This window comes from Oncorhynchus keta, chromosome 26, assembly GCF_023373465.1.
Source record: "Oncorhynchus keta strain PuntledgeMale-10-30-2019 chromosome 26, Oket_V2, whole genome shotgun sequence".
NCBI lineage: Eukaryota > Metazoa > Chordata > Actinopteri > Salmoniformes > Salmonidae > Oncorhynchus > Oncorhynchus keta.
This window is the reverse complement of record NC_068446.1, coordinates 24,288,928-24,314,585: the sequence shown is the minus strand read 5'-3', so window position 1 is coordinate 24,314,585 and position 25,658 is coordinate 24,288,928. Positions and strand designations below refer to the sequence as shown.

Genomic DNA, 25,658 nt, shown 5'->3' with positions numbered 1-25,658 from the left:
GTTCGGAGTGCAGTTCATCCAGTTATCCAAAAACAAATGGGTCGTACAAGAGTAACAAAAAACTCACCAGACCCAATTTGAGTTACTTATTTCATAATTTAATCTTAAATTACAAAACAAACATTTAGTATGTACAGGTCCAGGAATGTCAATCTGCTCAGTAGCCATGCCCCATATCATATTCTGACCTCATCACAGAGCCAATAAGATTGAATTTACTGACATAAATAGTACACACAAAGAAAACAATGGAACAAAACAAGAAAATGTCAGACCTAATCATGAGAACATCCCAAACTAAGATAATCTCTATATTTGAAAAAAATCTATTTATTAATTTCCTTCACCCTTTAGAGATATTTAAATTGCTTTTACACCAAACCTTATTCTAAGAATGAACAGCTGAATCAGCTCTAATTCCAACATTTAAACTCAAGACACCACTCTAATGCCTGGGTTTGGATACTTATTTTGTTGTAAATAGAGATTAAATAATCATAGAACATGAAAAAAGGTAACCCTTTTTCTAATCACAAATATCATATACAGTTTATTAGATAATTTATTACACAAGAACGTAACTATTTCATTTACAGTGGTGTAAAGTAACTAAGTAAAAATATTTTGAATAACTACTTTTTGGGGTGTACGTACTTGAATATTTATATTTTTGACAGCGTTTACTCCACTATATTCCTAAAGAAAATATATACTTTTTACTTCACACATTGTCCCTGACACCCAAAAGTACTCATTATATTTTGAATGCTCAGGCAGGACAGCAATATGGTCCAATTCACGCTCTTATCAATATAACCCATTGTCATCCCTACTGGCGGAATCACTAAACACAAATACTGCGTTTGTAAATTATGTCTGACTGTTGGGAGTGTGCCCCTGGCTGTCCGTTAAAAAAAAACAAGAAAATTGTGTCATCTGGTTTGCGTAATACAAGTTACTTGATGTATAGCATTTACTTTTACTCAAGAATGACAATTGAGTACTTTATCCACCACTGTACTTAGGTCACTTTTAAACCAATTACTTTTAGGCTTTTATATTCAAGTAGTATTTTGCTGACTTTGACTTGAGTTATTTTCTATCAAGGTATTGTCACTTGTACTTTTTCCACTACTGTTAATGTGCAACAACTCCTTGTAAGCCATTATTGTCTATGTTGATGTCGGACCTGCATATTTATATATGGAAGGCTCTTGTGGTTGTCAACACTTCACTCACTACAGATGAAACTGGCAGACTGGCTTTCCTGTGTCAATCTGAAAGACTTGTTTGTTTGAGCTCAAGTACTGTTGGATTGTGTCCACATGTAGAGAACAAGCAAGGAGCCTGCCTTTCTAAAAGACACATTCATCGGTCCACTTAAAACAGGACAGTTTTGTAAAAGCTGCCATTGCAGTTCATAAATAAACAGACAAAATAACCCCCTACCATCACACGTGCATTCCTGCAATGTGTTTGTATGGCTGGATGATTTAACTTTGTGCAGATGTCAGTGGGCACTATATCCACAAAAATTCAGTTGGACTGGTCATGCATTCCTTCCCAGAAAGTGGTTCAGTTGATCCAATGTGCCAAAACTTCCCTTGAGCTGTTCAGGGTGAAAATTGAAATACACAAATAAAACCAGTCATAGAAGCACAGAGATAAAGGCATTAGGGCAGGAGGTTATCTGCAATAGATCACGGTCAACAAGACAGACATTGTCCAAGATTGGCCACAGTGCTTTTAGTCATTATCTCCGAGCAGAGGGGAAAAAGCTATGAGAATACCTTTAACCACTCAAATATGTTGCAAAAACCCCTGTGACAGGTGTGAAAAGACATGTTTACCAGTGAATGTATGTATTTATGCTGGAGGGTGAACATTCAGGAATGGGTATCTAACCATAGATTTTTGCAATAGACTGATGAAACCCTGTACATCTACATCCAGCAGTGTGGTATTTTCTATATATTGCGTATATTTTCTTTGTCTGAGTAAATACTATTGTCTGTATGCTTTTGACCTTTCAGTATACATTATGCTTGTGTAGTGTTGCGGGTCTTTCTAAGAGCTCGGTGGCTGGCCAGTCATATGCTTGTTGCTGGTAGTGGGTGGTTTGGTACTCTGCCTCATCCCTGCGGCGTTGGGCTTATGCACTGTGGGATGGCTGGACATTGGCCCCGTTTTTCCCACACCAGCTACGGGCTGGAGGGCATGGTGTGAATCCCATTCTCTCCTGTGGACTTGGCCTTGTGCAGAGCAGCTTGGATTCGGAAATGTGTCCGCGATTCCATGGAGTAGTTTTTGTAATTTTGCCTGTAAATATAGGGGAACAATGAAAAGGCCTGGCCAGATGATTTTACTTTACATTCTAATAGAATTCTTGTAAAAAAGACAGGTTTCAGAATTTCAATTAACTATTGTATTGAGATGGGTAGACATAATTATGTTGTGTAAGGACCAAGACGCTCACTTGGCCGTCTCCAGTAGTTTGATGCCCTCCTCCTTCCTCCCTTGTTCCAGACACAGCAGCCCATGCTCAAGCAGTGCATTGGGAACCAAGTAGTGATCAAACTTGATCTGTGTTTCACTGACAAGAGAAAAAATACAACAGAGATCAGGAATGAAACAAGAAATGAAATCAACTTGTAATGAATAGTAAAAGAGTAGGTCTCTTCCATTATCATATTGTGAAAGGATGAGTGTGCGCGACTTTGTGTGTGTGTGTGCGAGTGAGTGTGTGTGTGTGTGGCGCTCACTTGCAAAGGACCAAGGTGAAGTAGGCCTCAGCCTCCTCCTGGTGTCCCAGGTGCTTCAGACACAGACCCTTAAGCAGGCTCACCAAACACTGGTCGTCTATGGAGAACTCTGTCCCTTCGGAACACAAAGTACAACAATCACAAAACTCTACTAAACAGTGTTGCTAAACATGATAATAACGAGATAAGAAAGGAGTTGTCGGAATCCAATCATTAATGCTGTTCCTAAATGAATGTGTAGAGGCATTATCAACTCTCCAGGGTGACATATGTTTGTGTTACTTACTTTGGCTATTGTCGAGTTTTGCCTGTGCCTCGTCCAGTGTTTTCAGCATGCCCTCCGTGAGGTCTTTGTGTTTACCGATGACTGTGTAGCCGTTCCAGATGTACATCATCTCCTGCAGAGGACAGACAAGGCCACCGGGTGTCACAGTAATCCACACATAGATAATAGTAGTATTTTGTTACACTATAATTACAATGTAATAGGGAACATGCTGTCAAACCATGCAGTACTGACCAGAGGAGGTGCAGGGAGCGTTATCGGGTTCTCAGTCAGGTAACGACGGGCTTTTCGGATGGCAAACTTCTCAGTTGGCAAAGACTTTCCAGCTATTTTCTGCTTAAGCCCATGTACCTGCCTGGAGTGGATAGAAAATGGATACATGTAACATATTGATTCATTTGGATAGAATGACTTTATTATACAAGAACCGTGGGTAGAATGAAATAAATACAGTACAAAGCATTATGGTGACACAGGGGTTTGTATATTGCAGTGACCTACCTGAACAGCGCTACCTCGCTTTCCTGGAATGGTTGGCATTCCTCACTGGTCAGCATGCTGAGGTAGGCACCTTTCATATAGGCATATGTTGCCTGGAGGGAAATGTGCATGTATTACTACTGAAACTACTACTACACTTTAGGCATCATCATCAATTTGACCCTCTAGAGACTAAGTGGAATACATTAAAAGCTGTAAAACAAGCTAATCCATATTCTGTCAAGACTGTGCCGCATGTGCCTTCGAGATAATGCAACCATTACTGTACTGAAACAGATGTTATGTCCTTCATACTTGACTATATAGTACTGATATGCAAAATACAATCACTGCAGAATGTCCCACCTTGGACCATGCATTCTCTTTGCTGAGCAGATCAGCGTAGAAGTAGGCCATCTTCCAATGTCTCTTGTATGTGAAACACCACATCAGCTCCCAGTAGCACATGTGATGGAACTGCTTCCATTGTTGCTGAGCTTCACAGCACTCCTCAAAGCGCTCTATAGCCTGGTACACACAAATACAACACATGAAAAGGGATGGTTTGTAGTCTAAACAAAATCATTTTGGTAGTAGTCAAAATCATTGATCTACACTCACAGCATCCAGGTTTCCTTTGATAACCTCTATTCGACCAGCGAAGAACAAGAAGATAGATCCCTTAAAACGACAGAGGTATAGAACACACTGTTTCACTATAAACTGTTTTGATGGGAATGAGTGTGTGTACAGGCCTATGCACCAAATAATTCACAATATTTCACAAAACCAATACAATTGGAATAGAATTGTACTTTACTGCTATAAATTATACAAATGTCCTCACTGACCTTAGGATACTGTTTGAGATAGGGCTGAAGCAGTTTCTCAGCATCCTCCACATCCCCCTCCCCTGTGCCTGCAAGCCGAGAGGAGAAAAAGACAATGTTATTTAATGTTAGTTTGGTCTGTCTGGGCACTTCAATCTGGCCCACGAGACAAACATTATTTATATTTTTCAAGTATTTATTTTTAGTGAATTATTGTTTTTTTTTACCCTTTTTTTCTCCCCAATTTCATGGGAAACAATTGGTAGTTACAGTCTTGTCCCATCGCTGCAACTCCTGTACGGACTCGGGAGAGGCTAAGGGCGAGAGACGTGTGTCCTCCGAAACACAACCCAACCAAGCCAAGCCACACAGCTTCTTGACACAATGCTCGCTTAACCCGGAAGCCAGCAACACCAATGTGTTGGAGGAAACACTGTACACCTGGCGACCATGTCAGCATGCATGCGCCTGGCCCGGCACAGGAGTTGCTAGAGCGCGATGGGAGAAGGATATCTCGGCCTGCCAAACCCTCTCCTAAACCGGCCGATGCTAGGCCAATTGTACGCTGCCTCATGGGTCTCCCTGTCACGGCCAGCTGTGACACTACCTGAGATCAAACCCGGGTCTGTAGTGATGCCTCAAATACTACTATGCAGTGCCTTAGACCGCTGCGCTACTCGGGAGGCCCCCGAGAAATTGATTTGAACAAACAATTGGTCCCCCCAAAAATCGTGATGTGGCCCTCGAGCCAAAAAGTTTGCCCACTCCTATAAGGCTTGTTTTGGGAGATGAAAAGGTCAGTGCGGTGACGTTTAATGTGTGGTAACATCAACCTGTCTCTCACCCAAGATGAAACTCATGAAGGTGTGGTAGCAGAGGAGCAGCATGTTACACAGGAAGGACCTGAAAGTCTGCCCTGCAGAGCCCTCCGTCAGCTGCTGCAAACCAAACTCCTGCAGACACACACAACACAGGACACTGCAGACTTAGCACAGTCCATCCAGCCCAGTTCAGTCCAGCTCAGCATCTCACACCAGGTTAACAGTAGGAAACCTACCTTATTTCCAGAGAAACCCACAAACTCCAGCAACCTGAGGGTCCGTGTGGGCAGCATGGAGATCATCTGTACACAACCCAAGAACACAGGAGTGAAAAAGTGAGAGATGAGACAGACACAATTATACATTGTACCAATCAGGGCAATGTGTTGAGTTACACTGAGTTATATAACCCTCACACCAAAAAGGTCCTTCTATACAATCTACCAGTCCAGAAAACTGGACCACAAACATTATCGGCATGAAGCAGTTCCCTCACCAAGTTGAAGGCTCCGACTCCAAGCTTGACCCCGCCTTCAAAATGCCCATGATTGTCACCATGGACGTAGGTAGAGGACTGGAGGACCGTATGAAGCTCTCTGAAATACAGATGTACATTCTTTACGCGTTGATAGGTGCCTCCCGAGTGGCGCCTTCAATCCCAGGCTGTGTTACAGCCGGCTGTGACCAGGAGCCCTATAGGTGGCGCACGATTGGCTCATCGCGCTCTAGCGACTCCTTGTGGCAGGCTGTGCGCCTGACTTTAGTTGTCAGGTGAACGGTGTTTCCTCCGACACATTGGTGCGGCTGGCTTCCGGGTTAGGCGAGCAGGTGTGATAAGAAGCAGCGCGGCTTGGTGGGTAAAAGTTTCAGAGGACGCATGACTTGACCTTCGCCAGACTCGACCTTCCAGCTCGTTGGGGTGTTGCAGCGATGAGACAACATCATAACTACCAATTAGATACCATGAAAAGGGGGTAAAAAAATAGCACAAGTTGAGACATTAGGGAAATGCACTTTAAAGGCCATACACTACATCAAGAGTGCTTACTTGTACGTCTGGTAGCTATTCCTCACTTTGATTCCTCCCTTGATGAAACTGATCATGCTTTCATCCTACAGAAACAGGGGTAAAATGAACAATTTCAATATCATAAATGCACAATAAACTTGAACATCTGTATCAGTGGTGCAAAGAGATAGTGAGCGTCAGTGGGTGATGTGGTAGCAGCAGGTTACCTGAAGGAAGGTGAGTGCTGCCCTCTGTAGGAGACATTCTGCATAGCACACTTCAGCGTGGAGTTCCTCTGAGGTGAAAATGACAGCACAATTATCTTCTGACATCGTCAAACCATTACATCAGCAGGAGGCTGCACAGTAAACCCACAGACAAGAAACACATTTTAAACTGCATTCTCAAGTACTGAACAACCATCAAGGTTAGCTCACTAATAGGTTGGCAGGTAGCCTAGTGGTTAAGAGCGTTTGAACCAGTAACTGAAAAGTCACTAGTTTGAATCCCAGAGCTTACGAGGTGAGACATGTTGTGATCTGTTGATGTTCCCCTGTGCAAGGTACTTAACCCCATGGTCGCTCTGGATAAGAGCGTCTGCTAAAAAGTAAATGTATTAAACGAAAACATCAAAAACAGAGTATATTTAACAGTAGCAGGTTATTTATTTATTTATTTAGGAATACTAGCAATGAAAACAATTGTTCAATTCACACTCGTAAGATACGAGGCTTGTGGTAAAACAGTATGTCTGTGTCTTAGTGTGCAGTGAAGTTAGAATGTACTGAAGTAAGTATGCTCTCACCTTCTGTGAAGTTTCTGTTGCTAAAGGTTGACTTCTTGCGGAACCTGGGAGAGATTACACACAGAACTTAATTACACTATTACACACGAAATACAACATTACAATACAGTGTTCGATGAGACAGACATAGCAGAGTTGGTTCGCAAGAATTCAACACCAGTCTGTGGATATGTGAGCTAAGAAACTTGGAATTCAACACCAGTCTGTGGATATGTGAGCTAAGAAACTTGGAATTCAACACCAGTCTGTGGATATGTGAGCTAAGAAACTTGGAATTCAACACCAGTCTGTGGATATGTGAGCTAAGAAACTTGGAATTCAACACCAGTCTGTGGATATGTGAGCTAAGAAACTTGGAATTCAACACCAGTCTGTGGATATGTGAGCTAAGAAACTTGGAATTCAACACCAGTCTGTGGATATGTGAGCTAAGAAACTTGGAATTCAACACCAGTCTGTGGATAGCTGAAACTTGAATTCAACACCAGTCTGTGGATATGTGAGCTAAGAAACTTGGAATTCAACACCAGTCTGTGGATATGTGAGCTAAGAAACTTGGAATTCAACACCAGTCTGTGGATATGTGAGCTAAGAAACTTGGAATTCAACACCAGTCTGTGGAATTCAACTAAGAAACTTGGAATTCAACACCAGTCTGTGAGCTAAGAAACTTGGAATTCAAACAGTCATGTGAGTTTCTTAAGAAACTTGGAATTCAACACCAGTCTGTGGATATGTGAGCTAAGAAACTTGGAATTCAACACATTCTTGTGCTTGGATATCAAAAAACGGTGACGTGTGGTAACTACATTCATTGACAGACATTGACCAACAGTATAGCGAACTCAGATCAGGTTTCAGTATTGGGAATTACATGATATGGATTAAGGGAGATACAAGCATATAATGAGTGGTTTACTGTAACCACTGCTGATCAGTGATCCGTGGGATAATGTTAAACCTTCTGTAAAAGTTTAATTTGCGTAGATATCTACTCTTCATGCAAATCAGTGTGGCCCAGACACATTTTATGGCTTGTGTAGATAAGATGTAGAGCGGCTCTTAGAATAGCACAGGGTCCACGGTCATGGGGTTCCCTTGACCCACCCAAGATTCTCAGGCGGTGTGGCAGGCCTAGTCTGGGAGTGTGTGTGTGTGTGTGTGTGTGTGTGTGTGTGTGTGTGTGTGTGTGTGTGTGTGTGTGTGTGTGTGTGTGTGTGTGTGTGTCCCACCATTTGGAGAGGCGTATCCATATAGCACATTTTCACACACTCACTGTTACAGGCCGCTCTGAAATTCCACCAGCCAGCGAGATCTGATAGGACCTGGGTGATATTTGCTCTGTGATTATGTCAGAACAGCTAACTAGCCACCACAGACCAGGATGAACATCTCCCAAAACAGCCAGAGGTTCATCCAGAGCCAAATATATTTCGCCTGTATATGGTTGTTCTTCATAATAGGAGTTTGAGGTAAATGTGTCTCGTTTTGCCACAAACACATGTTACAAAATTCACAAAGTGGGTTTCACTTGACCAGATCATGTGGTTCCTGTCTTCATGATTGAATAGCTATCACTGAGCCAAAACATTTGTTTTTGCTTTTGTTGCCTCTGAAGGAAATAAGTAGCATACAAGAACTTTGAAGATCTCGTTTTAGAATGTAGACCATTACAAAGGAGACTTACCGCTGACATACTGCCTGAGCCTCCTTCATGGTGTTACCCGCTGCCAGGATGTGCTCCGGGTCAAAGGTCATCATGGCCTGCATCTCCAGTATGGTGGCGTATGTGAGCGCATGGTACATGCTGTCTTTGATTCTGTGAAGGAAGAAAAAGAGAAACAGAAATATTGAGCTATATTTTTAGCAGCGATTGTTGCCCTCTCAAAATGCAGTCTCAACAAAAAAAGATTACTTTGTATGTCTTTGATACAAATGAAGAGGAGCACATGGATGGATGTCCTTACTGTAAAAGTATAAGTATATAATCATTGACATTCAATATGTAAACTCAGCAACAAAAAAGTCCTCTCTCTGTCAACTGTGTATATATTTTCAGAAAACTTAACATGTGTAAATATTTGTATGAACATAACAAGATTAAACAACCGAGACATAAACTGAGCAAGTTACACAGACATGTGACGAACAGAAATTGAATCATTTCTCCCTGAAGGGAGGGGGGTCAAAATCAAAAGTAACAGTCAATACAGCTGGTGGCCACACCAGATACTAAGTACTGCAGTGCATCTCCTCCTCATGGACAGCACCAGATTTGCCAGTTCTTGTTGTGAGATGTTACCCCACTTTTCCACCAAGGCACCTGCAAGTTCCCAGACATTTCTGGGGGGAATGGCCCTAGTCCTCACCCTCCGATCCAACAGGTCCCAGACGTGCTCATTGAGATTGAGATCCGGGCTCTTCGCTGGCCATGGCATTCCTGTCTTGCATGAAATCATGCACAGAACGAGCAGTATGACTGGTGGCATTGTCATGCTGGAGGGTCATGTCAGGACGAGCCTGCAGGAAGGGTACCACATGAGTGAGGAGGATGTCTTCCCTGTAAAGCACAGCATTGAGATCGCCTGCAATGACAACAAGCTCAGCCCGATGATGCTGTGACACACCGCCCCAGACCATAACGGACCCTCCACCTCCAAATCGATCCCGCTCCAGAGTACAGGCCTCACTGAAACGCTAATTTCTTCTATGATAAACGCAAATCCGACCAGCACCCCCGGTGAGACAAAACCGCGACTCGTCAGTGGAGAGCACTTTTTGCCAGTCCTGTCTGGTCCAGCGATGGTGGGTTTGTGCCCATAGGCGACGTTGTTGCCGGTGATGTCTGGGTGAGGACCTGCCTAACAACAGGCCTACAAGCCCTCAGTCCAGCCTCTCTCAGCCTATTGCGAACAGTCTGAGCACTGATGGAGGGATTGTGCATTCCTGGTGTAACTCTGGCAGTTGTTGTTGCCATCCTGTACATGTCCCGCAGGTGTGATGTTCGGATGTACCGATTCTGTGCAGGTGTTGTTACACGTGGTCTGCCACTGTGAGAACGATCAGCTGTCCGTCCTGTTTCCCTGTAGTGCTGTCTTACACGGAACCCAAACCGGCTGCGCGCATGCGCCATCGTGCATACATTTATTTTGTCCTCCCACACCAAATGCGATCACAACACGCAGGTTAAAATATCAAAACAAAATCTGAACCAATGACATTAATTTGGGGACAGGTCGAAAAGCATTAAACATGTATGTCAAATTAGCTAATTTGTCCTATTTAGCTAGCTTGCTGTTGCTAGCTAATTTGTCCTATTTAGCTAGCTTGCTGTTGCAAGCTAATTTGTCCTATTTAGCTAGCTTGCTGTTGCTAGCTAATTTGTCCTATTTAGCTAGCTTGCTGTTGCTAGCTCATTTGTCCTGGGATATAAACATTGATTTGTTATTTTACCTGAAAAGCACAAGGTCCTCTACTCCGACAATCAATCCACACATAAAACGGTCAACCGAATCGTTTCTAGTCATCTCTCCTCCTTCCAGACTTTTTCATCTTTGAACTTATATGGTGATTGGCATCTACACTTTCATAGTATTACCACAACGACCGGCAAAACAGTTTGTCTTTCAACCACCCACGTGGGTATAACCAATGAGGAGATGGCACGTGGGTACCTGCTTCTATAAACCAATGAGGAGATGGGAGAGGCAGGACTTGCAGCGCGATCTGCGTCAGAAATAGGAATGACTTCTATTTTAGCCCTTGGCAACGCAGACGCTCATTGGCGCACGCGAGCAGTGTGTGTGCAATAATTGAATAACATGGATTTCAAAATGTATTTTGCAAGGCTCGCGCAAGCGACGTGTCCGGTCAGCATGTTAGGCGTCTCACAGTACGGACATTGCAATTTATTGCCCTGGCCACATCTGCAGTCCACATGCCTCCTTGCAACATGCCTAAGGCACGTTCACGCAGATGAGCAGGGACCCTGGGAATCTTTCCTTTGGTGTTTTTCACCAAAGGAAGAAAGGCCTTATTAGTGTCCTAAGTTCTCATAACTGTGACCTTAATTGCCTACCGTCTGTAAGCTGTTAGTGTCTTAACGACCGTTCCACAGGTGCATGTTCATTAATTGTTTATTGTTAATTGAACAAGCATGGGATACAGTGTTTTAAACCCTTTACAATGAAGATCTGTGAAGTTATTTGGATTTTTACGAATTATCTTTAAAAGACAGGGTCCTGAAAAAAAGACGCTGCTGAGTTTAGTATATTTAATGTATTTTCTGACCAAAAACTCTTTAAAAAGCCCAGCTCCTTTAAGTTACAATATGTTTTCTTGGATACAGGCCCATGTGAATTCCCTGAATGTCACACTGTGACACTAACATTCCACAACCAGGAGCGCTGGTCTGACTTGTTCCCAGCAGGTTCCACCATAGTCACAGTGGCAGGATAGGATAATGCTGGTGAGTTTCTTCACTGCATGCCTGGCATTTCACAGTCCTTTGTTGCTCCTAGACATTTCCACATCATAATAACAGCACTTACAGTTGACCGGGGAAGCTCTAGCAGGGCAGAAATGTGACAAACGGACTTGTTGGAAAGGTGGCATCCTATGATGGTGCCACCATGAAAGTCACTGAGCTCTTCAGTAAGGCCATTCTACTGCAATGTTTGTCTATAGAGATAGCATGGCTGTGTGTTCAATTTGATACACTTGTCAGCAATGGGTATGGCTGAAATAGCCAAATCCACTAATTTGAAGGGGTGTGCACATACTTTTGTATATATAGTGTCGTTTTTCAAAAGGGATTCAAGTCAGGAGACATTTCGTCAGGAAAAAAAAGCAGCATGGTAAAAACAGGCCATGAATTGGAATGTTTGTGCCTTCTGCCTGCCTGCCTTCTGTCTACTGTTGTTGACTGTTGTGGAGACAGAGATGGACAAGGGCCGATGATGACTGTGAGGCCTGCACTCCTGACTCTTGAAGCTTATTCACTGTCATGGGTAAACCTAATCTAATGTTCTGCAAAAAAAAAAACACCAACTTAAAAAGAGTCAGCCAGGAGGAGGGAGGTTCTCTGTCTCATCGTGCACGTTTCAGTGAATTACAGAACCTGACAGTGCTCATTTTGAGTGCCAACATGAGGCAACTTTAGTTGTTTGTGTGGTCAAATTGCTCTGACACAGCTCTTAAGAATAAAGCATTCGAATGGGGGAGAGCACCAATGTAGTGAGCTCTGTTAAGCTGGTTACTCTCGTCTTCAGAGTTGTAAGATTTGTAGTGCAAGTTGCTATCCATTGTGCCTCTGCCTTTTTGCCTGAATCTTGGCCAGCCAATGAGACGAAACCATTCTACAGTAGGTGATGACGCTACAACCTCTGTCTGAACATGTGTTCCATTTGTACATGTTGTACAGTATAGCAGCCCCTCCCCAACCTTTTACAATGTATACTAGATCAACACTTCCACACCTAGTGTAAAGCACTGATTAGGAATGGGGGCAACCAAGTACTTGAGACTGGGACAGGACAATTACATAAGGCCTGCTGCTGTTCCTGCCCAGTCCGCATGTTTGAACAGCTAGCTAGTAGCTTCAGAGAGAAGCAGGCAATGCAGAATCTTACTGTCTAATCCGAATATAAAGCTGTGCTTAAAAGCATGAGGCTGGCTGTCTGTTTTGATGTCATTGCAGTGTCTTCGTCCTTAAAATCTGATCGAACTGCAAGCCTTTGTCTCTTTCACTATGAACATGCAGTAGCTTATGATGATCTTGCTGTTTGATCAAATGTATATATTTCAGCAAATATATATTGCTATTGAGTTTAGCATTCTGTGAAATGAAAATACAAACCACAGTATGAACATACTCTGCATTATTATAGATGTTTAGTACATGAGAGAAAGCCTGCCACTATGTGTGCTGTGCTGCAGAGATTCTAAACTATACCTGGCCCAGCTTACTGTGTCAGTACAGTACATCAGCCTGAAACAGAGGAGAGGAAAGGAAAGGAGGGAGAACAAGAGAGAGAAAGAGATACGCACTGCTATTTCAGCACCGCTGGCTTTCTCTATGGGTTATTTATTTGATTTTATAGATGGTCTCTTATTACTGTCCTCCCACACAATACTGTGTTAAACATGTGCTCAGCAACGCATTAGTTGATATTACACACTAGGATGTTGATGACGTGGAGGCTTTTCCCACAAAGGTTTTCTTTGAACACCGGTAGCAAACACAGGAAGCAAGGGGGCATTTTAAATGCCTATCCCTTTGCTCTGCCTACAGAACTCAGTCTACCATCACTCCCATTGCCTATCCCTTTACTCTGCCTACAGAACTCGGTCTACCATCACTCCCATTGCCTAGCCCTTTGCTCTGCCTACAGAACTCGGTCTACCATCACTCCCATTGCCTAGCCCTTTGCTCTGCCTACAGAACTCGGTCTACCATCACTCCCATTGCCTAGCCCTTTACTCTGCCTACAGAACTCGGTCTACCATCACTCCCATTGCCTAGCCCTTTACTCTGCCTACAGAACTCGGTCTACCATCACTCCCATTGCCTAGCCCTTTGCTCTGCCTACAGAACTCGGTCTACCATCACTCCCATTGCCTAGCCCTTTGCTCTGCCTACAGAACTCGGTCTACCATCACTCCCATTGCCTAGCCCTTTACTCTGCCTACAGAACTCGGTCTACCATCACTCCCATTGCCTAGCCCCAGGGTGACAGCTGACAGAATATGCCAAGCCTTGCGTGGTAAGAGAAAGAGGGTTGGGCAATGGCAGGTTTGCCAAGATTACCCTTTGGGGTAAATATTTCCTTAATTTCATGCTCATACTAGACTACCATGTACATTTCAGAACTAAAAGAGGAGATCAACATGGAAACTGGGAGGGATTAGATAAGTACTGTATATCCACTGAGTTGTGTAACACTGAGGGGATGAGAAAGGAGACACACTAGGGAGGGCTGGAGAGAAACTGTGATTTGGGAGTGGCCAAAGAAGAGAAAAGATTATTTGTTGATGATAATGAAAGAGAGAATTCACAGAGTAATAGGAAACTTCACAATTGTGTTTTTGATCACAATGCTGAAGGGGTGTCCAATAGGAGAGATGGTGTTAATTAAACTAGCACAGAGTGTACACTTTACTGGAGCACCAGCCTAGCCCCGTCGCCAGGTGACAACGAACAAGAAAGGAGTTGGCGAAGCACAAACTGATCAGGAAACCATACAACTTGCCAGTGCTATTTGGTGTTTGTGAAACTAGCACACAGTATTACCACCAGTCACTTGTGTCGACCCACACAATCAGGGTCCCGGTCTCTCACCTGCAGTGAAGCCTGGACAGGGCCTCCTCAAAGTCGTTCCTCAGGAACAGGTCCAACGCTGCCATGCAGTCCTCCAGGGCCACAGACAGGTCTGACTTCTGGGACCTGAGATACAGGAAAGGGGAAAGAGACAGATGAAGGTTAGGTGAATTAAGTATGTTACTTTAACACATAATGACGGTCTTGGTCAATACCTACCATTGGTCCTCAGTGGAGGACCTACATGTTAAAATAACACATTCTATTTTTGACTTCCCCTCAAACAAGTAAATCATTTGCCTCTGAGATAAATGAGGTTTACATTGTCAAATGAAATAAGCTTATTACTGCCAGCTTCCCAGTGGACCTAAATGTGTTCTGTTCTTTTATGAATGAACCCCAGGACAAAATCTTGTTTGTTCATGTCAAGAACTAGGTGAAATGTCTATGAGCTCAGTCTATAGAGTAGCATGACACAGCATTAACTACAAAGGAGTAATTCACGGTCTATCTACAGTAACAGATATCTTTAAAAAGAGCCGCGTCACTTATTTTTCTCTCCCAGGCAACTCTGCTGCAGTGCCCCTGTTCTGTTTTTAGTGGTAGGGCAAGAGGAACACAAAACACCTCCAAAACATTCTGTAAGGAGCGCAGGTCATGTTATTGTCCCACTCTCCCAACTGATCTGAGCAGGCTTTCGCATCGTTTTCTCTGCGGTTCTATCATCGACAGTTATTTTACTGCGGTCAGCTTAAAGCTAAATGTTTCTCATCTGACAAGATCATTGGATTTTTACGACAGTTTCTTCAGTGAGCAGCTTTCTCATTCATTGGCATTAAAAATAATTGATTGATAAGTGGGGGTTCACCAAATATTTTAATATAGAGTCATCTTCATCCCAAACAAACAAATATTGATGTCAAGGCTCCCTACCATTAAAAACAAGAGCAGGCTGTTCAACAGGCTGAAAATTCCAATAGTCCTGTGCCACACTATTTTCATACCAAAACCACCCCAAGTTTAACAATCCCAAAGATGACAAAATGTCTTCTCAGCAAATTGGGTTCATGGACACAATGAACACAATGGAGGCTGGCCTACATAACTGAGGAGAATCTCTACAATGAGGGTGACTAACTGACCTGCATCCTTTTGCATTCCTGAAGATCAGTGATACAGAGGACCTCTTTATGCTGGACCATGCTTGAACTCTCTCAAACTATAATGAATCCATTAGGTTCCATATTGAAAAACAGGCCTTTATTTCCTCCCCTTCACAAGCTAATGACATGGGGATGACCATACCATCCTTCCACCATATGAGCAGCTATAGGTCATTCACTTCCTGCTCACTACAACACACAGTCATGAATGTCAGCGCAACACAGACAGTCTAGGGGTCAATACTACCACCCAGTTTCTAATCAGTTGATACAATCAGCAAACACCTTTAAAAAGTCCCTAACAGTCAGTCATTCTGGTTCCTATGTAAATTACCCTTTTGAATGACTAAAACATCACCCACAATATTTCATCCCGATAACTACCAGGCTGACTGAAAAGACAGACTAAGGGGGCGGGGAGCTCACCATGACAGACAGTTCTTTGAAAATGCTTATGATGCAGTGTTGCAGTGAGATTATGTCAAGACAACTTGCTGAGACAAAGCAACTCAAACATAGATATTGCATACAACATCCAATCCTGTTATTGTTTCACAAATTACTGTTTGGTTATTGTAAAAGCATCAACATAGATGTAATGTTGGCTATATAATTCAGCTAGCCCAAAAGGAATTGTCAGCACTAGCTAGCTAGCTAGTCCATCTTAGACAATTTTTGTTGAAACAGGTTGAGGTCTAGGTACATTACATATATTGACTGCCCGACAATGTTCATATATCATGACTATCAATGATGTCAAGAATTGTGTATGAATCTCCCGTTCTGCATGTCTCTTGATGTAATGACATGACAACTGCATCCGAGTTTTTGGCAAACCTTCCCCCGCGTTTATTCCATGCTGGCTGAATACCTAGCTAGCCAGTAACTAGCTAACACCAGACACAGATGAAAGCAGAAAGCTATAAGTATATTTGCCTTAGATGAATATGGAAAACCTCTTAGATGACAAACTGCAGTACAATTTTGGCACCAGTAGACTAACTACCTAGCTATGTAAACCACGCCCATCTGCGAACACGAATTCTACCGGTATTATTTAAAATAGGTAAGAGAATAAGACGTTACCATGGGTGTCTTCAAATGTGGCTTTTTGTGAAGTCACAAAAAAACCAGTGATGGGTAAATGAAGCTTTCTGAAGAATTTAGAACAGACATTTCTTAGATGACGTCGCTCACACCGTTTAACAAGGGACACCTGTTAATTGAAATGCATTACAGGTGAAGCTGGTGGAGAGAATGCCAACAGTGTGCAAAGCTGTCATCAAGTAAAAGGGTGGCTACTTTGAAGAATCTCAAATATAAAATATATTTTGATGTTATTTAACACGTTTTTGGTTACTACATGATTCCATATGTGTTATTTCATAAGTTTGGATATTTTCAATATTATTCTACAATGTAGAAAATAGTAAAAATAAAGAAAAACCCTTGAATGAGTAGGTGTGTCCAAACTTTTGCCTGGTGTTCCTCTTGTTCAGATGTATTAGGGCCGTGTGAATAGTGATGGAAATGACATTTTCCGTGGATCTGTTGGAGCAGTAGGCACATTGGAGTGGGTCCAGTGTGCCTGGCATGCTGGCCTTGATGTGGGCCATACCAGACTCTGGGGTGAGTGCAAGTCATTTGAGCATATCACCTTGTTTTTCTTGGGCACTGGGATGATGGTAGTCTCCTTGAAGCAGGTGGGGAGCTTGGGACAGGGACAGGTTGAAAATGTCCGAGAAGATGCCCGCCAACTGGTCAGCACACATTGAAGACATGGCCAGGGATGTTCTTTTGAGAGTTTCTCACATCAGCCTCGGAGAGCAAAAGCACCAGGTCGTCTGGAGCAGCTTGTCTTCCTGGATGACTCAGTATTGTCTGCCTCAAAGCGAGCATAGAATATGTTAAGTTCCTCTGTGAGGGAGGCTTTGGTGGGCACCACACAGCTGGATTTGCCTTTGTAGTCTGTGATGGTCTGTAGTCCTTGCCACATGCGTCGTGAGTCTGAGTTGTCAAACATCAATTCAAGTTTGAGTCTGTATTGTCTTTTTGCTTCCATATTGGATTTGCAGAGCTCGTATCTGCTTGCCTTGTACGTGCCACCAAGTTGCCAGGGTTCATTCTGCTGATACTGAATGCTGCTGTACGGGATATCAGCATGCTACAGATATCTCCGTTCATCCAGGGTTTTGGTTGGGGTATGTCCAGATTGTTATTGTGGGTACATCATCATCAACACATTTCCTAATAAAGCCTGTTGAGTGACAATGTATATTCCTCAATGTTAATGGATGAGTCCTGGGTGAATGAATCTTTACACATATTCCAAATGAATATTATCAAAACACTCCTTCAGCATTGAATCTGCCTCCTCTGTCCAGCACCTATTTATTCTCTGTAAAGGTGGCTCCCTCTTGACTTGCTTCTTATAGGCAGGGAGTAGGAACAGAGATGTGTTCTGATTGGCCGAAGTGGGGGCGAGGGATGGCTTTGTACGAGTCAAGGATGTTTGTATTTATATGGTCCAGCACGTTGATTCCTCTCGTGGGACAGGATACATGTTGGTGATATTTTGGAATATATATATATATATTTTTTAAATGGGCTTGTTTAAAATCAACAGTGACAATTAAGACTGCTTCCGGGTGAGAGGATTCTTGCTGGCTAATGTTCTTGTACAGTTCGCTGAGTGTCGCCTTGATGTTTGCATTTGGCGGTATGTACACAGCTGTGAAAAAAAACACATAAATTCACTCGACATATAGTGAGGTAGGCATTTTAGCATCAGAACGTCCAAGTCAGGTGAACAGGAGCTTGAGATGTTTTCAACTTCGGAACAGCAGAAATTGTTGATGAGGAAGCATTCACCTCCCCCTACTCTTACTAGAAGCCGCCGTTTGACTCATACAGAAAATGGAAAAGCTGTCTGGTTGAATAGCAGAGTCAAGTGTATTGTCCGTAAGCCAGGTCTCTGTAAAAACAAAGACACAGCATTCTCTGATGTCCTTCTGCGACTGAAGCCTTGCTCTGAGTTCACAAAATGTATTTTCCAGCGATTGGACATTAGCCATCAGGACACTAGGAAGAAGAGGCTGTGTAGCCTGTCTTTTCAGCCTAGCTTGCAGTGCCCAGTAGCTTAGCATTGCACAGTTATAAAGACTTAACCATAAACTCAATAGGGGCATAGATGGGTCTGAGAAATGGCATGATAATGTTCACACAATGGCGGCTATTGTTTCCTGAAAGGATGTGCATAGCATACATTGTCCAGATAATTAATTAATTGAAGTTAGCAACTTCGTGATGCTGAATTCTCTGGAGGGAAACTTGCACAAAAGAGACCATTGCTCTGAGAGGTAATCAAATATGCACAACACTCTCACTCAGACGAATGTACACACACGCGCACACACACACACACACACACACACACACACACACACACACACACACACACACACACACACACACACACACACACACACACACACACACACACACACACAGTGATAAAACATTGCTTTATCTGGATTCCTCCTGAAAGCTTTCACCGGTGTTAATTTACATTGAATTGAAGTACTAGTAAGTTAAGAAATGCCAACAAAGTAATACTGCAGTAAAACAAGCTGCTTCTAAACACAATGAAATCATCAGACAAAAGAGAAGAGGTGGATCTTAAAAAACAAAACCTGTTCAGTTTTTCTGGATACAGCTAAGTTGAGAACCCTCTGGTTTCAATCCCAGTAGAAATGACTAGTGGCAGTATACTACATTCACACACAAAACCACAAATGCAGCATCTCTCGGTTTACTTCAACACACTGTCAGTACCTATCACTTCACCACGCAGCCTCAAAATATCTCTTACCCGTTTGATAGAGTTTCTGCTTCCCCTGACATTTTCATCTGGCAGACAGAGTACTAGAGGGAGGTAGAGAGACAGCAAACGCAGAAGAGAATTGACTATCTGCTCAGGCCTTTCCAGCGGCGCAGCGCGACACAGTCTCTACCTCTGGCAACAGCAGCAGCAGGCAAGCAGGCAGGAGAGGGGAGGAAGAACGCAGCCCTTAATAAGATTGGGATGACTATCACACAGAGAAACTAAACATCTTCCACCCCCCAACACTCCGCCTCCACAAACACACACAGTTCCTTAACTCTCCTCCTCCTGTCCCACCTCCTCCCATCATCACACTCACGCTACACACTGCAGTTTCTCCTCTGATAGGCTGATGCAGTAGCAGGGCTGGCCTAGCTGCACAGGACTCGAGTCAAATGATGAACAACAAAAAAACATAAGCCAAAAGATTCACTATGCACCACAGAAAGGTGATACCCTGAGTATAACATCAACCAAAGACAATAGGCTACTGCACTCAGATGACCGCAAAAACACCCCAGCAGAACTCATTCAGATCCCTGAATATCTTGAATGGAAAATGTCAAAATCTCTCTGCAAAATTCCAGACAGAGATGGAGAATGACTTGATGCCGGTGAGAGGAAGATTCCTGCTAAGGAGGAAGCCTTTACTGCAGTGACTCAGGCTGACTACTGCAGCAGCAGCACAGACGCACTGCCCCGGGTGCCCCCTATTAGAGAGCCAGTAGAACACTGTGTAGCGAGAGAGAGATGAGTACCACTGAGATCCAGCAATTACACTACAGCCAATCGCTCTGAAAGTGAATGACCCATGGAAATAGCCAGTCACTTATCAGAATGAGCTCTCAGACAGCGGTCTAAATTTAGGTCATAGAGGAAGAGTGATCCACAACATGGTAAATCTGTGAATCTCAAGACACGTGCAAAGAGGTCAGCTTTGCCTCAGTCAAGGTTAGTTAGTTTCCTCTGGGGAACATTATTCAGCAGACAGTGCAGCAAGGACACATCAGACCAGCGTATCATTGCTCCCATTATACGTCACCTCACTGCATCTCCACCCCTCTGACAGCCATAGGGCACACAAGAAACCTGTCCTTGTATTTTATTCATTGAGCGATGCTGGAGTTGACCAACAGTACACACAAGGGGCATGTGTGGGTGGATTGTCTTCTTCGATGTATGAAAACATTTTACACAATGAACATCTTGCCTCAGGATGCAAAGCCTTGCCTGAAAAAAAGTGGCCCACACTCTCCTCTAGTAGGTGGTTAATTTCAACAGGGCCCAGAGACATTGTGTAGACAGTAGATTCAAATGTACATGTACAGTGTTCCGTTATCTTGCTCTCTGATCTGCAGATCTGAATCAGTTGAAGTGTTGAAATATATAATATATATAATAATAATAATATATGCCATTTAGCAGACGCTTTTATCCAAAGCGACTTACAGTCATGTGTGCATACATTCTACGTATGGGTGGTCCCGGGGATCGAACCCACTACCCTGGCGTTACAAGCGCCATGCTCTACCAACTGAGCTACAGAATCCACACCATCCACACCACCAAATATATGAGCACTAGGACAGCATCTAGGGGTTCAATTCAGGCTCCTGCTCTTTTTGATTTAGGGAATTTACATTGCTTTCTGTTATAAATTATCATGGGAAAGCAATTCATTTAATGTACAACTCCACCTTCCACAAAATCCATAATTAAGCAGTTATTTCCTCAAAGACATGAGATAAAAATGGTGTGTCTGCATTTGTGTTATGGTCTAAGTAAAGTCTCTTTGCTTGTTTAAGACTTTGGGAATGATCAAATATCGATGTCATACAGCCACCGAACAATTCAGACACACCAAATGCCCTTGTTTTAAAACAAATGGAACAGATAAAGACCAGAGGTGGTGTAGCACAAGGAAATACTGGTGACATAACCTAAGGAACCCAATGACACACTGTGCCAAAGGTAGAACCAATCACATCTCATCTTCCTCTCTACACCTGTACGGCAATATGGCCATCCTCTCTTTCTCTTCAGGGTGGAGAGGCATTGAAATCAAATGGTGTCTATGGTTGAGAACATAGGCTGGGATTCCTCTTGATCCCACCCTGCCTGGACCTGAGCAGATATTATAGCCAGCATTAATGGCGTACTTCTCTGAATTATTAATATGTTGAACAGCAGGAAGGAGCGATGTCATTGCCCTCACGCTTACTGCTGATTGTCAATAACCTTTCCCTAACTACTCAACCCTGTATATCACCCGGCCATCAGCCATTGGCTCAGACTTACGTGTTCAATGGTTCTGTAGAGTTGAGTAAATCTTTGTTGCCTGGTATCTGTAACCTGAAACAGGGGGGCAAAAAGGAGGCTATTTAGAAAAAAAGGTGAGCTGGAAGGGATGGAAACTATTTCAATAGGGACTATTGTGTGAGTAACATAATATTGCAACCCTTAGAAATCCTGACTGAAAAATATTTTCAGTGCAGGGGTAGATGAACCAAAACGTAATATGCCCAAAGAAAGTCTATGAACAGAAATATGTTGTCAAACATGCCTAGGGGACAGAAATTGACAGAAGGGAAAACTTACTTGAAATCTGTGTGCATGGGGTCAAGTTCTGCACTGTGTAAGACGGACAACCTAGAAGCAAAATCATGCTATTATGAATCACTAAATGAATCAGATCCCATTCAATGCCTTGACATGAGAAACATATCTTTCACAGAAACTGTTGCATGTTTCCCATGTACAGTAAACTAAGTGTTGGGGAGACATTGGGGTTGGCTGAGATTTCTTCAGCCTACATGGTGTCCCTAGGGTCACAGTATACCAGACAGAACATACAGTAAGGACTAGCAGATGCGTCTCATTTAACAATGCCGAGATCTCCAATTGTAGTCTAATTCCTCTCCTGTAGATAGATTCTAATCTTTGCTCTCATTTACAATTATAGTTCACTATTTCCCTATGTACACTGAATAAAATTAAACAGAACATGCAACAATTTTACTGAGTTGGTGTTCATATGAGGAAATTAGTCAATTGAAATAAATTCATTAGGCCCTAATCTATGGATTTCACATGACTGGGAATACAGATATGCATCTGTTGGTCACAGATACCTTAAAAAAGGTAGGGCTGTGGATCTGGTGTGACCACTATTTGTCTCATGCGGCGCGAAAGATCTCCTTCGCATTGTGTTGATCATGGTGTTGATTGTGGCCTGTAAAATGTTGTCCCACTCCTCTTCAATGGTTGTGCGTAGTTGCTGGATATTGGTGGGAACTAGAACATGCTGTCGTACCTATCCAGAGCATCCCAAACGTGCTCAATGGCTGACATGTCTGGTAAGTATGCGGGCAGTGGAAGAAGTGGGACATTTTCTGCCTCTAGGAGTTGTGTACAGATCCTTGTGATATGGGGCCGTGCATTATCGTGCTGAAACATGAAGTGATGGCGACGGGTGAATGGCATGACAATGGGCCTCAGGATCTCATCATGATATCGTGGGGCACTCTGTTCACAACGTTGACATCAGCAAACCAGCGTGCCAGTGGTCATCGAAAGTGACATTTGCTCACAGAATACGGTACGACGCCAAACTGCAGTCTGGTCAAGACCCTGGTGAGGACGACAAGCATGCAGATGAGCTTCCCTGAGACTGTTTCTGACTGTTTGTGCAGAAATTATTCAGTTGTGAAAACCCACTGTTTCATTAGCGGTCAGGATTGCTGGCCTCAGATGATCCTTCAGGTGAAGAAGCCAGATATGAATGTCCTGGGCTGGCGTAGTTACATGTGGCCTGCGGTTGTGAGGCAGGTTGGACGTACTGGCAAATTCTCAAAAAAATTACATTGGAAGCGGCTTATGGTAGAGAAATTAACATTCAAATATATGGCAACAGCTATGGTAAACAGTCCTACAGTCAGCCTGCCAGTTGCACACTCCCTCAAAACTAGACATCTGTGGAATTGTGTTGTGTGACAAAACTGCACATTTTACAGTGGCCTTTTATTGAACCCAGCACAAGGTGCACCTGTGTAATGATCATGCTGTTTAATCAGCTTATGCCTTTTGCACACACTGTACATAGACTTTCTTTTCTCTACTGTGTCATTGACTTGTTTGTGTTATTGGCTTGTTTATTGTTTACTCCGTGTGTAACTCTGTGCTGTCTGTGTCACACTGCTTTGCTTTATCTTGGCCACGTCGCAGTTGCAAATGAGAACTTGTTCTCAACTAGCCTACCTGGTTAAATAAAGGTGAAATAAAAAAAATATATATATATAAATATTGATATGCCACACCTATCAAGTGGATGGATTATCTTGGCAAAAGAGAAATACAAACAGGGATGTAAACACATTTGTGCACAAAATCAGAGAATTAAGCTTTTTGTGCAAACAGATAATTTCTGGGATCTTTTAATTCAGCTAAATAAAAATGGGACCAACACTTTACATGTTGCATTTACATTTTTGTTCAGTAAAGCCTTATATTCAGCACTGTATTTTTCCTTATCAAAGCACATCACCTGAGAGGGAGTGGTGGTGCCATATTTTTTACATAGCCCTCACTCCAGAATAAATACCAGTAGAACAGCTTGTAATTATTTCATAACAAGCATAGCCAGAAATTCAGTAACAAAACAGATCACATTTTGGCCATATCCGTGGCTTAGTGGGGGTGTGGCTTTCAGTTAGTTATTATTGGCCACCAATCCCATTCGAGTGAATGTCATTCCAGTGCAACGCTAGCTATGAATTCTATCGGATGGTGTTTGCATGTTTAGGTAATAAGACAAATAATGTCCCATTTAAAATACAAAATAAAATGAGTGGGTGGGCCCGTGCCCGTGCCCACACAACTTTAACAACCTAGTTAGTTAGTAGCCTATAGTTAATCAGCAGTTTGGGCACTTAGAAAATACGAAATGAAAGTACTAGGAAAACAGTAGTAGAAATTCAGTAACTGCCAATACATATTTGGTGTATTGTTATTACGAAATAACTAATTTAGCCTAATTTTACCCTAACTTCTTGAACTTTCTTTATTGTATATTCATCTCCAGATGTAGGCCTAAATCACTAGTGATGCCCTGTCGTGTTAAAGAGCAACATGGTGGTACTGTGATTACAAATCTGCTTTCCCTAGACTATACATTAAGAGAAGCTATTCCTAGGTTTGAACGTTTTCAAGTGTACTGATTTGATAGGTAGAAACAGTCATAAATTAGCTTCATTTTCTTGTGTGTGTGCACATTTTTGTATAAATATATTACATTTCCACTTCATGCGGTCTAAATCTTATTTCTAAAATAACACCTGGCAATAACGTTATAATATATAACAAATACAAAAGTTAGTGTATCTTGTATCGGAATGGTTACACAACCATTCAATGTTAATCAAATCCATCTAGCTACAGATTATTTCACTAAATTACATACATTTCTCACAACATAAACCAATCACTGTTGTGACCACAAATACAACTTGTTTAGGCTGCTGTATATATTTTTTGTTAATAAAAGATCGCTGGGTTTCTTCGGGAGAAACAAGGGCTACTGCAACTAGCCTCGTTACGTGGATTGTGCGACTCACCCTTTGCAGTCATTTTTCTTCACGCTGCGTCTCCAACCAGTGATAAAACTCATTCCAATGGACTGAAATACTGCAAACGTGCAGAATATCCAGAAAAAGTGCAGGGCCCAATTATCCTTACATGGACATTGGGTTTTACCTGTGCGCAGGTGATGACCGTTAACGGCGAGTGTTTGAGAAAGTATGAAAAAAGTACAGTAGGCTACATGTGTATTTGTGAGAACTATACCTGCCTCCTTCCTGATTTATTTTTAAAAAGGTGTGGATGTTGTCATTACTATCAATCCGATCGTGTTTAAAGTGCAACGAATGTGGCCCAAATGTTGCTACTAGGATTTATTGCTCACCAAATTCCAGGGGATATTTGGCTGGCGGTGACAATTGAACGCCCACTGGTTGGAATACAGTAAACTTACATGATGATGCTCAGTATACTGCCTGTCTACAAATGGTAATTGGCAGTCATTTGGCTTTTCATTATGATGGCATGCAGTATTTATTTTATCATTGTAATAGTCCCATAGGGCGGCAAACAATTGGTCCAGCGTCGTCCGGGTTAGGGGAGGTTTTGGCCAGGGCGGGCCATCATTGTAAAATAATAATTTGTTCTTAACCGACTTGCCTCGTTAAAAGTTACATAAAAAATAGAGTGGTAATACATGTCAGTGACTACACATCTGTTTTTACTG

General features: G+C 42.7%; 1 protein-coding gene across 4 annotated transcripts; it reads right to left on the bottom strand.

Annotated features, from left to right (window-relative positions):
• Positions 1 to 76: 76 nt before the first annotated feature.
• Positions 77 to 25,322, bottom strand: LOC118359132 (tetratricopeptide repeat protein 39A-like). Of its 4 annotated transcripts, XM_035737409.2 has the most exons (20): positions 24,970 to 25,321; positions 21,956 to 22,006; positions 21,656 to 21,709; positions 14,333 to 14,437; positions 8,681 to 8,812; positions 6,994 to 7,037; positions 6,416 to 6,483; positions 6,228 to 6,292; positions 5,676 to 5,775; positions 5,416 to 5,481; positions 5,203 to 5,311; positions 4,380 to 4,447; positions 4,150 to 4,209; positions 3,895 to 4,056; positions 3,550 to 3,641; positions 3,283 to 3,403; positions 3,049 to 3,160; positions 2,763 to 2,877; positions 2,477 to 2,593; positions 77 to 2,319 (listed from the first exon to the last, which is right to left on the bottom strand). In XM_035737409.2, the coding sequence occupies exons 1-20, from the start codon at positions 25,020 to 25,022 to the stop codon at positions 2,202 to 2,204; spliced, it is 1,812 nt and encodes a 603-aa protein (XP_035593302.2). In that variant the 5' UTR covers positions 25,023 to 25,321; the 3' UTR covers positions 77 to 2,201. The 4 variants fall into 4 exon arrangements, with proteins under 4 accessions (XP_035593302.2, XP_035593303.2, XP_052336391.1 ...); XM_035737410.2 differs by lacking the exon at positions 4,150 to 4,209 and having other exon boundaries at positions 24,970 to 25,322; XM_052480431.1 differs by lacking the exons at positions 21,656 to 21,709; positions 21,956 to 22,006.
• Between the last annotated feature and the right edge of the window lie 336 nt (positions 25,323 to 25,658).